The sequence below is a fragment of the Mus caroli genome, unplaced genomic scaffold, assembly GCF_978045245.1.
Source record: "Mus caroli unplaced genomic scaffold, Mus_caroli_1 scaffold_9, whole genome shotgun sequence".
In the NCBI taxonomy this organism is placed as follows: domain Eukaryota; kingdom Metazoa; phylum Chordata; class Mammalia; order Rodentia; family Muridae; genus Mus; species Mus caroli.
The window spans coordinates 74,591,872-74,608,083 of record NW_028227264.1 but is presented as its reverse complement, the minus strand read 5'-3'; the positions used below and the strand labels follow the sequence as shown (position 1 = coordinate 74,608,083).

Genomic DNA, 16,212 nt, shown 5'->3' with positions numbered 1-16,212 from the left:
AATTACATTGCATCTTCTTGGATGTGACACCAAAGACATGGGGGGAAAAAGAAAAACTGAACTTCATGCAGCTCTAAAGATGCCGCTGGGTGCCTGCGCCACTGGGCGTGCCTGCGAGGGATTTCTAGATTAGGCTAGTTGAGGCGGGGGTGGTGTACCTTGTACGTGGGCAGCACTATTTCACGAGCTGGGGTCCTGGGTTGCATGGGAAGGAGAAAGCAACCGAGGGTGTGCCGCTCTCATTCCCTGCTTCTAAACTGTGGGTCAATGAAGCCAGCTCATGCTGTTAAGTCTTCCTCAATACAATGAGAAGTATCCTGTTAAACTGTCCCGGAATAAATCCTTTTCCTGTGAATTGGTTTTGTCAGGGTATTTTGTCACAACAGCAGGGAAAGAGACAGACGCAGCAGATGAACCAATTTAGGAATTTTTTTGTCTGAGCCTGTTCCTGCAAAACTAAGGAAATGGAGTGCAGAGTCATCCATTGCAGCACTGGCTTTAACTGTGTTAGAAACTATATGAAATTACTGACGTCTCACAAGTTGGCTCAGGAAAGGTCATAGGTTCACACTGCAGGGGACCGTGCACTTGTCAGAGTGAACCAGGGTCTGAGGACATCTGTAGCCGTCCACATCTGTGTAAGAAAGAAGATACGAAGTCACTACTGCGTCTGTATTCCTTCGTAGAAGGACATAGGAAGGATAACCAGAAAGCAGTGCAAACAAAACGGTCATCTTTTAAGAGGAGGAGCAAGATGGAACTGGTGTAGTAGGGCAAGGTCTTTCTCAGTTCATCTGTTATATAGTGCAACAGTTTGAGTGAGAGAGGCCCTACCAGCTAAGCTAGTATGTCTGAATGCTTAGTCAGCAGGGAGTGGACCTGTTGGAGAAGAATTAGGATTAGGAGGGGGGTCACTAGAGGTGAGCTTTGAGGTTTCAGAAGCCTGCTCCCTCCTCCTCTCCCTCTGCCCCTCCCTCTGCCTCTGCCTCTCCCTCTGCCTGCTGCCTACAGATCAGGATGCAGAGTTTTAGCTACTGCTCCAGCACTATGTCCACAAAGGTCAAAATTCGGCATCAGATTCCCTAGGACTGGAATTGCAGACGTTTGTGAGCTCCTACGTGGGCACTGGGAAGCAATCCCGGGTCCTGGAAGAACAGCCAGTGCTCTTAACCATGGAGCCTTCTCTTCAGCCCTAATAATTTACTTTTTTTAAAAATGTAAAATTAAACTGAAAAATCTCTTCTTTTTCTCCTCTCTTCTTTTCTTTCCTCCTTTCCTTCTAAGATAGAGTCTCACTATGTAGTCAAGGCTGGCCCTATGAAGACCAGGATGACCTCAAATTCATAGAGATCTACTGCCTCTGTCTCCCAAGAACTGGGATTAAAGGCGTATGTCACCACACCTAGGTTACACTGAACTAAAATACTGTAAATTCATTGCATTGAATTCATCACATGTAGGCATAAATCTCACATTAAGGAAGAATTTCTGCCATAGTAGACATCATTGCTGTTGCTGTTGTGTGGGTGTCTGCCTGACAGAAGCATCATAGTCCCACCACTGGCTCCGGTGTCTGCTGCTGTCAGACACAGAGCAGAAAAAGTATCTTATATTCCCATTTAAAGATCATTTTTAAGGTTTTAGTTCCTTCTGTTTTTGTTTTATGTATATTGCTTGTTGCATGTAACGTCTGTGCACTGTGTACATGCCGTGCCCACAGTGGCTAGAAGAGGGTATTGGATCCTCCTGGAATTATATACGGTTTTAAGTTGCCATATATGCTGGGATTGGAGCCCAGGTTCTCTGGAAGAGCAGTTAGTGTCCTAACCACTGAACCATCTCTCGAGTATCCACAGATTACATTCCGATGAGACCACGCAATGAGTTTGACATGTGCTCTGAAAAGCCGTGGAGTTACCCTCCTCCCCACAGGATTTCGGGATTACTTTGTAAACTGTTAGCTCAGAACAAATCCTGTTTCCTGAAAGATATCGAGTAGATCCTTGTCAAATGGATCGACATAGTCTAACACGACCGATAGGACCAGCACCTGGCTGGATCTACAGTGGCGTCTGCTCCACTGAACAGCTGCTCATCAGACCTCACGCCCGGCGCGTGCTCCAGTGGCCATGGCATGACCCAGTCCTTCCCGTTCTCTCCTTGACAGGTGTGCCTGTGAACAGCAGAGTGTCCTCCAAAATCCAGCAGCTACTGAATACCCTGAAGAGGCCAAAGCGCCCTCCTCTGAAGGAATTCTTTGTGGATGATTTTGAGGAGTTACTGGAAGGTAGAGTACCCTGACTTGGTCTTGCATGTTTTGGTGAATATTGTGGCCAAGAGAGTCTGAATACAGGCAAATGTGCATTTCCTGTGAGTCACAACATGCGGTGACACAGTAAAATAACCACGTGCAGTGGTGACTGTGGAGCCCCGCTGACCACTTCCTGCGCACGGGCAGGTAGGAACCATACGACTCATTGTAAGGTGACTCAGCATCTCTCTGCATCCGGTCCGGTGGTTAGCGCCTCATAAAAATACTTTCGATGTTTCATTTAATTTAGATTATTGAAATCTTGATTTAAACATTAAGTCCAAACTACTTGTCATCCCATGGCTTTAAAACATTTGGTTTTTAACTTAGCTTTGGCTTCTTTTCCAAATGCTCGCCTCTCATTTATAAAGGAGTATATATTTAGAAAGAATGCAAAATTTTTTTCTTTTAAAGAAAACTAGCAAGAGTAAGAGAAAGCCTGTAGGGCACAGAAATAAGCCAGTGCTGGCCTGTGTATATATCCAGGCATGTGTTGTGTATGTGTTCATGTATGCATGCATATATGTGTGTGTACATATGTGTATATATGTATGTGTGCATTCGTGTGTGTGTGTGTGTGTGTGTGTGTGTAGACAACAGGCACCACACAATTAATCCTCACTTGCCTCTGTGCAGTGTTGCCAGCATGGGCATCTCCTCTACATCTGAACATGAGGTCTGGTTTTTAGAACCTGGTTGTCCTATCTAATCTGACAGTGCCTTTTAGGTTCAGAGTTCACAGTATGTATGTTTCTTAAAGCAAGATGTCAGCCTTGTGGGGGCAGTGGGCTCGTCCTAACCTCGGCTGGCTTTCAAGTTGCAGTCTTCTTCCCCAAGCCTTTTCAGAGCTGGGATTGCAGATGGCTGTCCCCATGCTCAGCCAGCCGGTTTTCTTAGCTGTTTACAGTTGGAAATTGAAGCCAGGACCTCAAACTTGTAGCTGAATACTCTACCACTTGGCTGTGCCTGCAGCCTAGAGAGCAGTTTTGTTGGACACGGTGACAGAGCTGATGCATAACCCCTAGAAATAGACTTCCGTGTTGTCCTCCCAAATGATTATTTAGGTGCGAGTGTTTTGTCTACATATATGTATATGTATTATTTGTGTTGTTGATACCTGTGGGGGTCAGAAAGGTAACTGGAGTTAATAGATTCTGACTACTTGGTGGTCTTGCTAGCCCCCTGTGCTGGTGGTTTTGATGCCCGACTTCAGAGGTGGCTCTGCTCAGTTGGTCTTAAGTGAGCTGGTCTCTAGGACCAGTTTCTCATGCTCTAAAGCCTTCCAGCCCCTGCTTTGGAGCTCTGGAGTACCTACCACCATGTCAGAGAGCATCCCCAAGGAAGGAAGGTAGAAATGACTTGGGGTCGCCTTTATATGAGGTTATGGGTTACAGAACGGAGAAGTTTTTTGTCTCAAAATTATTATCTGTAACTGATCTCGCTTTAATCTGTCTGTGACTCTAGGTAGATTATTTATTATAAATGTTTTATAATTTTGGCTACAAAGTAAAATCATAAAGTACAGCTGTTAGCAAGCAGATGTGTACACGGCACCCTGAAATGTCTCGTTGCCTTATAGTTCAGCAACCAGATCCGAATCAGCCCAAGCCTGAGGGGGATCAGATGGCCGTGCTGAAGGGAGAGCCTCTGTCAGTGGGAACTTCTGGGCCACTGTCTCTGTTGGCTGCACTGCAGCTCTGGGGCACAACACAGCCTAAAGCCCCCTGTCTGACTGCCTTGGACACAGCGGGGAAAGCCACCTGCACCCTGACCTATGGCAAGTATCAGCAGAAAGCATCATGCCTCCGATCTACCTTACACTGTTCTCTGAGTGCCACAGCAGACACGCTGCTTGGTGCACATTGCAAAGCAGGAAACTGCAGCCACATGGCAGACTTTGTTTTTGTTTGTCTCTGTTTTGAGACAGGGTCATACTATGTAGCTCTGGCCGGCCTTGAACTCACAGTGATCTACCTGCCTCTGCTTTGGAGTGCTGGGATTAAAGGTGTGCACTACACACAGCATGACCACAACACTTTGATGTCATCGCTTTATATGACAAGTTTTGACACTCTAGAGCACCTTCTCTTGTCACCAAGGGTATCTTAGCTGTTTGCACTCCATGTATTTCAGATAGTTTGGGTATCTCTGTATCTGAGATTTTGATGGGCACTGCTTTGAATCTGTGTGCAAATGCACATCTTTGCATTCATGAGGTTTTGTTGTCAATAACGTATTATAGTTCTTTCTTTTTAATGTGTGTGTGCATGTGTGTGCACATGCTTATTGTGGCATTCACACAGAGGTCAGAGGACAACTTGTGGAAGTCATTGCTTTCTTTATACCATGTGGGTTCCGGGAATTGAACTTGGGTTGTCAGATTTGTCGACAAGTGTTTTTACCCACTGAACCAGTTTGCTAGCCCATGAAGTATAACTTTCTATGGAGAGTCTTTTGTGTTTCTTGTGACACTTAAGTCTTAGCTATATGAATCGTACTGTAGCTTTTATGCTAGATGGCATTTATATGTTGATAAATCTGGCAGCCTTACTAAGTTCACTTGTAAACGATTCACGAAGTACATAATCATAGTGTGCACAAATAACAGTCTTATTTCCAGTTATTTTGCCTTCTCTGCCTTCCTCTGGCTGACGTGTTCAGTCTGACATTGAAGGCCTTGCCTCTACTCTCTACATCACTGTGATGCCTCCTGCTGGGTTTAATGGTACCCTTTATCGTGTTAAGGAACTTTGTTTCCCTTTATGCCTAGTGTAAGGACTCAGTTCTTGTATAGTCATTTTAAAATTGTGAATAATTTATTTTCCATCCACCTATTGAGATTATTACCTGGCTTTTCATTTTGTCCCATTGACATGGCACATTGTGCTGACAGTACCAGAGTTTGTATGGCTGGGGTAAAACTGACTTGATCACAAAGCGTCATTCGAGACAGACAGGTAGATTCTGCTGGGAAACATGGATTCTAACACCCAGAACTGATTTTGGGGGGGGGGGCGGGTTGTTTGTTTTTTTGTTTTTGGGTTTTTGGGGGGTTCTTTTCGAGACAGGGTTTCTCTGTGTAACCCTGGCTGTCCTGGAACTCAGAAATCCGCCTGCCTCTGCCTCCCGAGTGCTGGGATTAAAGGCGTGTGCCACCAGGCCTGGCTCAGAACTGATCTTTTAAAGCAGGCTAAAACCATGTTCGGGTTTTCATCTTTTTTCTTGCTGGTTTTTCAGGTCTCACAGTTAACACATGTGAGCACAGCACCCGCTTCATAGTATTTACATGAGAGCATTCATTCAGAGAGAGAACAACCCCTCCCCCCAGATGCACCACAAGGGCCACAGTGTTTAAGGGGCCAAAGGCATCTGTGTTTCTTCTGCGATACAATGAAGCTGACACAGTGAGGCTGCCAGTGGCCTCTGATTTCTACCCATGCTCCCTCCTGCCTCCCACTCAGACACACCTGCATCCTTCTCTTCTCTTTTGTCCTTTTCTTTCTCAGCGAAGCTTTTTCCTTTTGAGAACTCACCAGGGCTAGGTGTAAGCATGGCAGCCGCTCGCCGCGAGGGCCAGCATAGTCTGAGCAGACATTCCATTCTGGTGTTGCCGGCTCTCCTAAGTAAACTGTGGGAGCTGTAATTCAGCTCTTGAATGCACACCACTCAAGTGACGTCATTAGTGAGCATTTAACATCAGAAGACGGCATCCACAATGCAGTGTTAGTTGGAAAAAGCGTCCAGTTGGATATGTGGTCGTGTTCCTTGAAAACTTATACATACTCTACATGTGTGTACATATGCACGTGTACAACATATACATAGTATGGCCTTTTTGCTGACTGATTTTTGTAATATAATCTTATTTGTGTAAATAAAAATAGTTATAGGTTATTTTTTGAGAGAAAGCTGTGGTGTTCCTGGTAGAATTGCACTAAATAGCTCACAGTTGGAAACTGAATCTACCAATAGAGAAAAGGTCTGTTGGAGGCTACATGCTCACTATGTCACATGTTAACTAGTAGTTTTTTCACAACTTAACATTGCTTATTACTTTTGTTTTGTTTTAGGCAAACTCTGGAGTCGGAGTCTAAAATTAGCGTATACTCTACTTAACAAACTGACCAGTAAGAATGAGCCCCTGCTTAACCCTGGAGACAGAGTAAGTAGCCAGATTGTGACCTTAAGATATATTTTATTGTAATTGATGTCCTATCAGTTGCTTAGAGTTACAGTGCTGACACAAGAGGCTTAAAGTTAGCAACGGAAAGCTACTTAGTATGAAAACAATGTTGTGGTAAGAATTAAGGTGGCCCAGCCAGGGACCCAGCAGCCAGGCACCTGTGGCTAATGGGTCACTGCATATGCAGTTGGGTGGAGGGTTTCCGTCTATGGAGGAAGCTCTGGTGTGCTGAAGTGCTCCAGGCAGTCGGGCTGGAAGGTGAGAGTGTCCTGGGAACAGGTGTTCTAAAGTGTCCCCAGAATAAGATAGCCTCGAATTCCCAGGGGCCTTTTGTGATTTACACCTTCATGTGACTCCGCCCACAAGAGGCTTCCTGTGAAGGAAAACCATTCAAAAACAAAGGAAAGGGAAGGGTGGGAGGGAAGGCGAAAGGAAAGGGCTGTACACCAACCAGGTGCAGAAGGAAGGTCTCTAAGCACTGATGTCCCCTGAGGCCTGAAATTAAAGTGTTTCATAAATGGGGAAAGGATTTCACTTAGAAAGACCAGGAAGTGGAGAGTGGGCAGGCCTGGGGCATGCCTGCAGTCCCAGTACTAGAGAGGCAGAAGACCTTGTACTCCAGGCTAGCCTGGGTCACAAATGAATCCCTTGCCTTAGGAAACCAAAAATGAGGGGCTTGAGAGATGATAGCTCAGTGGTAAGGAGCACCTGGGTCTGGCTCCCAGCACTCACGTGTGACTCCAGTTCCGGGGGCGGGGGCGGGGGGCGGGTCCAGCTTTCTCTGCAGGCTTGTGGTGCACGTAGGCATACCTGCAGGCAACACTTTCATCACATAAAATAAAAATAAGTCTTTTAACAAATGACAGAGGGAGGGGGAGGGGGCAGGAGAGACGGGAGCAGGAGAGTGCAGCATACAGAGAGAGAAACAGGACGGATTTACAGGCTCACCCAAGACTGGGCGCCCAATGGATGTGAGTCTAGAAAAGATGTGGGTCAGAAAGCAGAGCCACTTGGCTGTGGCAGGAGCAGAGTGACACGCTGCACCAGGACAGTGTGCATGCCGAGGGGGGTGTGGAGAGCCACGCCAGAGCATGCAGCAGAACTGTGTACTTCGGGGACAAACATCTCCAAGGTCTTTAGGGTGGGAATAGAGAATAATATGTACCTAGAGCCAGCCATCACAGCGGCTTCGGGACTTCTCACAGTTGACGTACATGAGAATCTGTACAAAGAGGGTTAGGATATGAAAGTTGAACCAGCTCTTAGTGACTGAGCCGTCAGTCTGCTGGAAGAATCACACTCCTGTGATAGTGTACTTACAGAGTGCATAAATCCGGGGCTGGCAAGATGGCTCAGTGGGTAAGAGCACCCAACTGCTCTTCCGAAGGTCCAGAGTTCAAATCCCAGCAACCACATGGTGGCTCACAACCATCCATAATGAGATCTGACACCCTCTTCTGGTGCATCTGAAGACAGCTACAGTGTATTTACATATAATAATAAATAAATAAATCTTTAAAAAAAAAACAACAAAGTGCATAAATCCATCCCTGCATAGCGTTCGCTAAAGATCCCTCTTCTGTACCAGGCTTCTTGTCTCAGAGTTACAGCTGAAGCAACCACTATTTAATCATTTTTGGAAAGAGAGGGTTTTCTTTTCAATAAACTTGTTAGACATGTAGCTTGTAAACTGAGGTACAGAATGAAGATCAGTAGACAGACATAGCTTAAGTATTGTCTTAGAAGTGGAGGGTCAAGCTAAACCACTGTTTGTCTTCTCAAGGGCTCTCACTGTTATTCTGGCTCATTGCTTATTACAACACCAGTTACTATATTTGGGTTTTTATAAAATTTTATCTCATAAACAGTTTTATGAATTTGGCCAGAGAGTAGCTTTTAATTGACAGTTGGGATTATGGTAGTCCCAAATAAATATCCATATGATTACAGGAAATAAAAGACATTAAATATTTTTAAAAATCAAATGCAAGGAAATATGTGTTTCAAAATCTATGAATTGGGCCAGCAGGGTTGCTTAGTGTGCCAAGGCACTGGCCGCCAGACCAGACAACGGGACTGTTTGTTGATAGCGACAGTCTGTGTGGGTGGGTGTTAGATCTGGCTCTCAGTCTGCATGCATCCGAAGGCCTTAGCCTACCACTGTGGACTGTTTTGTTCCATGTGCAGTAAAGGCTGCAGCTACAATTGTTTATTCAAAATTGTATAAATAAAAGAATGAATTCCAACATTAGATTTTTTTTAAACAAAATTAGATGTTTTTCAACTAAATTTGAAAAAAAAAAAAACCCACTCATCTTTATCTAATTAACAGAATTCTAAAAGACAAAAAGCCCCCGTCACTCCCGAAACCTCACAGTTTTTGCTGTTGTTTCCACATGTAGGTGGCACTTGTGTTTCCAAATAGTGACCCTGTCATGTTCATGGTTGCGTTCTACGGGTGTCTCCTGGCAGAGCTGGTCCCTGTCCCTATAGAAGTACCACTAACGAGAAAGGTAACAGCTGTGGGTCAGGCCCAGATGTGGGCACCCTCTGTGTCTCTCTTTAGGTGCTGTGTGATTAGTGCCCTCTTCACAGGGGTAAGCAGGTCCCTGGAGGAGGCAAGCATCAAACAGGCCTCCCAGGACCTTCCAGAGAGCACCATGGGGTTTGCCTGCAGACACAGCCGAGCCCCAGCGGGGCAGAGCTGTCCTAGCATCCGCCTGAATTTCCCAAAAGAAATCGTGAGTGCGTTATATTCCAGTGAACAGAATTGGACTAGGCAAGCTGTTCTGGGTTTTATTTATTAAATTAATAATAACATCAAATAAACGGGATAGATATTCTCATGTATTTCCTGTTCACTTACAGGGCGGGCAGGTTTATCATTCATAAGTTGTTGATGTGAGGGGCTTGGCTGCTCTAGATGGCTATCTCAGTTTGGATATGAATATCAGTAGTCTGATTATTGAAAAATATCTGAGCAGAATACTCCTGTGTCTTAGAACAGCAGGCTTCCCTGCCCTCTCATTTCTGTGTTCACATAGTCATTAGCATGAGTGCTATGAATAACAAATGCTCAGGAATCTCACAAGTAAAATCTGCAAACAAGACCAATGCCTCTCCAGGGACGGTGACTCTGAGAGAGCAAACTCTGGGTTCCTTAAGCTATGTGACTGACATTGCTGAGGGACATGCAGAGAGAGGATCTGAGAAGGGGGCAAGCGCTTCTGTGCACAGTGGCACAGTGACGAGGCCAGACCTCCAGAGTCATGTGTAGGTTCCAGTCAGGACTCAGTGTAAACGATTATGTCTAGAGTCCATTAAAATGTATTCAAGTTTCATTTGTAAGAATAAAGTGCAATAAATTAATTAGTCCACTATTCAGACCTTTATATTTCACTGTGAATAAAGAAGCCAAACAAAAAAGTGCCCCCTAAATTTCAAAAACTTGTCTTATTTTCATGAAAATAGAGTATCCTGCCAATAATGAGACTGAGTTGTTTTAGAAGGTTTATGAAGGGTGGAAGAATTTTACACAGCCCGTGCTCCAGGGGCTGGGGTGTGGCTATTGCTCCCCTGCCACAGCTCCGCCTCTACCTCCATTGCTTTGTCTTCTGCAGGATGCAGGCAGCCAGCAGGTTGGGTTTCTCCTGGGCAGCTGTGGGGTGACCCTGGCCCTGACCACAGATGCTTGTCAGAAGGGTCTGCCCAAGGCACCGACAGGCGAGGTGGCCACTTTCAAAGGTGAGGCTCCTGGGTCACAGTTCTGGCTGTGCTCTGGCTCTGCCTTTTACCTGGCTTTGCCTTCTAGGCATGCTGTGCCAGACACTATACCCACAGAGGCTGCTGGGTCGATAGCAGAGGACATACTTGTCAGGGCTTTTGTCTGATTCAGTCTACCTCTTATGCTCCGTGCTTCTCTGTTTGAGTAAAAAGATAAGAAAACAATGCTTGCCTCCCACAGCTCCCTGGGGCTGCTGGGTGCCTGCTGGGCACAGGTTCCACATGTGTGGAGCACAGCCTTCTGACCGCCTTTCACAACTTATCCCATGTGCTGTCACAGGTTGGCCCCCACTCGCCTGGCTGGTGATTGATGGGAAGCATCTGACGAGACCTCCAAAGGACTGGTACCCGCTGGCCCAGGACACAGGGTCCAGGACTGCGTACATTGAAGTAAGGGCATCCTCAATACTGCACAGACACATCCCTCACAGGCTCGGGCCTGGTTTTTATAAAAAGATAACTACTTAATACCTTTTAGGCTAAGTGCTCTCCTAATTTTTACCTCCATCCCAGATATACATAGTGTCCTATAGACCTGTAATTGGGTCATGTCAGGATTTACTCTGACCTACTCATCCCTGACTGTCCCTCCTAGGACATGGGCAGTTAAGATGCAGTTTGTGTGCACTGCTGTCCTCTAGCACTATCCCAGGTCCCCTAAGAGCCACGATAAAGGCAAGGGGAGGGATGACGCCAGCAGCTGCTTCTTAAGAGTCTTCAGCCTCCTTGTCCGGTGTGGTGCAGAAGTATACATTGTTGTTTTTCTCCCTTGAAATTTTACAGTATAAAACCAGCAAAGAAGGCAGCACAGTAGGGGTCACCGTATCCCACTCATCCCTGCTGGCGCAGTGCCAGGCCCTGACCCAGGCGTGTGGGTACACGGAAGGTAAGGCCACACGTTCTGGATTGCAGCTCTTACTGCCTGCATAGGAATCTGACGAACATGGCTGCACCCATTGCTGTGCATGGTGCACTAACTTTTAATGCAGCTGCACCAGGCAGTGGGTGCAGTTGTCTACTGACATCCTTGGGAGAAGGTGTTGGCTTATGCAGGACTTAGGGAGAAGGTCCCTCTCTGCATAGCCTAGGCTGCCACACCTAGGACAGTTTCAATAAAGTCACACTGACACGGTTTTATGGAGTGTGAGACTTGTGCACCAGTGATCTGTTTATGCACAATGGCTGGATCAGTTATTGGCATGCTGAAGGGCGGTGCGGTGTGCATTATAAACAGTAGAGAACAGTCATCCTGGAGCATCCTTCTCCTCTAACGTTGTCACTTTCAGTGAATGTATTTGTGGCTTGAGCAGTCATGCATGGAAATGCTTAAGTATAATCTTTATGATCTTAGATTATCTTTGATAAAGTAGAGCCCCAATTGACTATTAATATTTTAAATGAATCTTATCTTATATTGATAGATAGTAATTGTGTATACTTATGAGATCAATAGGAAATATATAATTTTAAGTACTAAACTTGGACGCATGGTGGTTTTCTTACATTGCAGAACTAGAACTGGGCAAAACTAGAAAGTAAAATTGAGCGGCATATTTATATATATTATATATATTAAATAAGATGCTTAATCTCAAGGGTTAGCTTGTGGGCAATCGTGATACAAACCTTGTAGAGATTTTCAAGTATTTCCAAGAATTTTAAAAGTTAGTTCTATAAAGCAAAGTCCTTTGAGGTCTTTCGATCTCAGGCCATCATTTAATTTATGTCACTTTTAGTTTGGCTCTTCAGCTAAAGGACAGGGAGATTGTCATTCAGAGTGCTACAGTATCCCTGGCATGCATGTCACTTCTTTGTACAAATATGATGCAAGACTGCCCACTGTGGGTGTGACAACTGAGGGAGTCTGGGTAGGAAGCTGAGAAATAAGAGTGTCCATGGCAGTTTGTCATCCTGCCTCTTGCTTCTGAGGGGCAGCCCGTCACAATGGTGCAACCATACAGTGACCTTCTGTAGTTCTTGCTGTATGTCGTGTTCCTTGTGCTTTTGAATTGAAGATGGGCATGGTCTTCCGCTCCAGTCCAGAACGGTGTTTCCAGTCATCTGAGCAGATACTTAGCTCCCTGTTAACCGGTGCATGGTTTGGAAGTGCCGTCTGTTTCCTGAAGCTCTTGTGTGCTGGTTACGTATTCACCTTGGGACCGCGCTCAACGTGTGCAGAGCTTAGCAAAGAGCTGTTCATCAGTATTAACTTTCTGTGTCCGCTTTCAGCCGAAACGTTAACGAATGTGCTGGACTTCAAAAGGGATGCTGGTTTGTGGCACGGAGTCTTAACAGTGAGTGTTGTTTGGATGCTAGTTTGTGGCACGGAGTCTTAACAGTGAGTGTTGTTTGCTAGTGGCTGGGGTGGGAGCAAGAGATAAACGAAACCCGTGGAACACTGACGCTCCAGCTTGTTAGGTTTGGTGTGCTTGTTCGGCATAGTTTCAGCCTGCCTGCCTCTGAGCTAGTCCATTTCTTTCTTTGCAGAGTGTCATGAATAGGATGCATGTCATCAGCATCCCATATGCCCTGATGAAGGTCAACCCACTCTCCTGGATTCAGAAAGTGTGTTCCTATAAAGGTAGCAGAAACCTGCCCTCACTTGCCTTGTCTTGCTTTAAAGAATTCTCTACAAACCGATGTTTAGTAACTAAGGAAACATGAAGGCAACACACAGAACTGCAGCTGTGGGCTGTAGAGCTACCTGGGGGTGTCTCTGTAGGCCATGCCGGTCCAGACCTTCTCAGGGCCTGGACCGCTACCTGCAGCAGCATAGCTGGGCTCTTCACTGAAGGACCTGACACTCCTAATTCTATTCTTTTGAAGTTTCCTTCAGTATCACATCAGTGTTCCTAATATTATTTGAGATGGTTTTAATTTGTGGTTAGAGTTTTTGAAGCTCTAACAAGGCTGTTGTTCAAATGATACAGTCTGTGACAGGCAGGATGGATAAATGAGGCAGGCCATCTGTGAGGCCTGTCCCCTGTTCTTCTTTCCTCCCAGTGGTTGGGGTATCTCTCAGCACCAAACAGGAAACCTGATCATGTGACTGCACAGCTCCAGCATCTGTTTGTCCCTATGCAATAGAGCTCAGCAGCTACTAAGACTAACTTACTGTACTCTGCCAGCATCTCCAGATCAACATTCCTGTTACAGAATGCCTGGCATCTGTTTTATGGAGGAAGACAAAGCCTGGTCAAAGGCAGTGGGATTCACTGGGCTCTACACACTCATTCAAATTCCAGTTCATTTCACTTCCTGATCCGGAGGCTGCCAGAGCCCTGCAGACCAAGTGATGTGAGGGTTCTGGCAATGAGGCAGCACAAAACAAGGGTCAGCACCTTGGGGAGGGACAGCGCACATCCAAGAGAAAACAGTCAATGTTCAAAGAGTAAAAAAGTCTCAGGGACTAGAGATAAAGCCCTGGTGTTGAGAGCACTGGTGTCTAGAGGACTTGGGTTCAAATCCTAGCACTCACTTGGTGGCTCACAACTGTCTGTAACTCCAGTTCTAGGGCATCCTTTGTCCTCTTCCTGGTCTCCAAGGGTACCAGGCACACACATGGTACATACACACATATGCAGGCAAAACCTCATACTCATAAAGTAATAAAATAATAAAGATTAACTTTTTAAAAGGCTGGGGCTGGAGAGATGTCTCAGGTTAAGAGCACTGGTTGATTCTCCAGAGGACCCAGGTTTGGGTTCCAGCACCCACATGGCAGCTAACAGCGATCTCTATAACTCCAGTTGTAGGGAATCTTATGCCACTCTCTGTGCTCTGTGGGCACTGCATGCCTGTGGTACACAGACATACATGCAGGCAAAACACTCATACATATAAAATAAAAACAAAAGGTGGGAAAGTGGATCCAAGCATCTTATATCCACTGTGGGCACTGCATGCCTGTGGTACACAGACATACATGCAGGCAAAACACTCATACATATAAAATAAAAACAAAAGGTCGGAAAGTGGATCCAAGCATCTTATATCCACTGTGGGCACTGCATGCCTGTGGTACACAGACATACATGCAGGCAAAACACTCATACATATAAAATAAAAACAAAAGGTCGGAAAGTGGATCCAAGCATCTTATATCCAAACTGCATCTTCAAATTAAGTTTTAAGGAGAAAAGGTATGGAAGGGGTTAGGAAGCGCACGAGATAACAGATGGTAGTCAAACAGACAAGGGTGTGTTCCCCGCAGCAGTCCCTCACCCTCTGCACGCGTGCCTCTGCACAGGATGAGTGCAGCAGTGTTTTGAAGTGTGGGCGTGCCTGCCCCTGTGACACTAAGACATTGGTACTCTCTTCTCTTTGCAGCCCGGGCTGCCCTGGTGAAGTCCCGAGATATGCACTGGTCGCTCTTGGCGCAGCGAGGTCAGAGAGATGTCTGTCTCAGCTCTCTGCGCATGTTGATTGTGGCAGACGGCGCTAACCCATGTGAGTAGGCTGGGTGACCACGGGTGGGTTTGGGGTATTGGCACACGTGATTCTCGACTTGCCAGGAGGACTGAACAGCCTGTTGAGATGGAGCCTATTGTACAAAATTCAGGCTTTATCACTACTTTGATAAGTGTCCTATAAGGAAACGTCAGTGTCCTATAACGTTCTATGACATGTTACCTACCCCTTGTTAGTGACCCATTGGTGGGTCGCATATGTATTCATTAAGACTAAATTTACAAGCAATTTTAATACAATTGTCAGAACCTTTAGTGGGAACCGTTGTCTTTTAAGAGGTCAGTGGATTACGCTATAAATAGGATCTCTGATTTGTTAGGGACCTCTTGAACTCCTTGCCCTTTGGTGTTAGGCTCCCTTGATGTGGCTCTCAACTCCAACCTCCTTCACAGGGACCCAGCTATTCCTCCTCCATGTATCTCTGGCCAACTCCAAGCCCTCCTGGAGGAATGACTGTGGCATCTGCCTAAGCAGTGAGGATGCTGCTGTCAACAGGGCTGTAACTGCTCTGGTGGCTGCGTGAACTTCTTAGGCCCAGGACTGCCTGAGGCCTGAATTGGGTGTCCTCTTGTTGAGCAAGGGGTTTCTTCTGCAGTACCAAATAGTTACCCCTATTCTTCTCTGTACCCCATCTTTCAGGAGAGCAGAACAAGCACACAGCACCCCTAAACACCTCTCATCCTCTTAGTGTACATCTGAGACAGCAAGGTCTCCTTCCCATATCCATGGATAACTCATGCCTTCTCATGCCCACAGCTGCCCACAGCTGCCCACAGCTGCCCACAGCTGCCCACAGCTGGTCTGGTTTTCTGCTTATTCATTTAGCTGCCCACAGCCTCCCACAGCTGCCCTGGCTCTCTGTTTATACACTCAGCTGCCCATAGCCACTTACAGCTGCCAACAGCTACCCAGAGCTACCCTAGCTCTCTGCTTATGCACTCAGCCACCCACATCTGCCCACAGCTGCTCACAGCCAGCCATATCCACCCACAGCTGCCCACAGCCACCCACAGCTTCCCTAGCTCTCTGCTTATGCACTCAGCCAACCACAGCTGCCCACAGCCATCTACATCCACCCACAGCTGCCCACAGCCATCTACATCCACCCACAGCTGCCCACAGCCAGCCACAGCTGCCCACAGCTGCCCACAGCTGCCCATAGCCGCCCACAGCCGCCCACAGCCACCCACAGCCTTCCACAACTGCCCTGGCTCTCTGCTTATGCACTCAGCTGCAGTCGGTGGTCACTTGAGCACATCGCTTCCTTCCAGCGTTTTCTTTCTAGAGATGCATGTTAGCCCTAATAGCTCTGCCCTGTCTCCTCCATCCACATCCCTCCAGGTACCAAAGAGCTAGCTTCCCTTCACAGGCCTTGATTTGCACTTCACTTACTGGTCCTTTATGATGCCGTATCCAGTCTTGGTAACACGGAACAGTCTGTTGCCTTCTTTCCTTAGGAGAAGGC

The 16,212-nt window shown here is 46.4% G+C and overlaps 1 protein-coding gene across 3 annotated transcripts in view; it reads left to right on the top strand.

Moving 5' to 3' along the window:
• The window catches only part of Dip2a (DIP2 acetate--CoA ligase A), a 79,420-nt gene that overhangs the window by 33,448 nt on the left and 29,760 nt on the right, over positions 1-16,212 (top strand). For all 3 annotated transcript variants that reach the window (XM_029482677.2, XM_021174591.3, XM_029482676.2), the window contains 10 exons: positions 2,168-2,287; positions 3,891-4,088; positions 6,382-6,473; positions 8,897-9,007; positions 10,115-10,238; positions 10,558-10,667; positions 11,061-11,163; positions 12,507-12,571; positions 12,765-12,858; positions 14,607-14,726. In XM_029482677.2, coding sequence (XP_029338537.1) covers positions 2,168-2,287; positions 3,891-4,088; positions 6,382-6,473; positions 8,897-9,007; positions 10,115-10,238; positions 10,558-10,667; positions 11,061-11,163; positions 12,507-12,571; positions 12,765-12,858; positions 14,607-14,726 — 1,137 coding nt within the window. The remainder of the gene's footprint in view (positions 1-2,167; positions 2,288-3,890; positions 4,089-6,381; positions 6,474-8,896; positions 9,008-10,114; positions 10,239-10,557; positions 10,668-11,060; positions 11,164-12,506; positions 12,572-12,764; positions 12,859-14,606; positions 14,727-16,212) is intronic.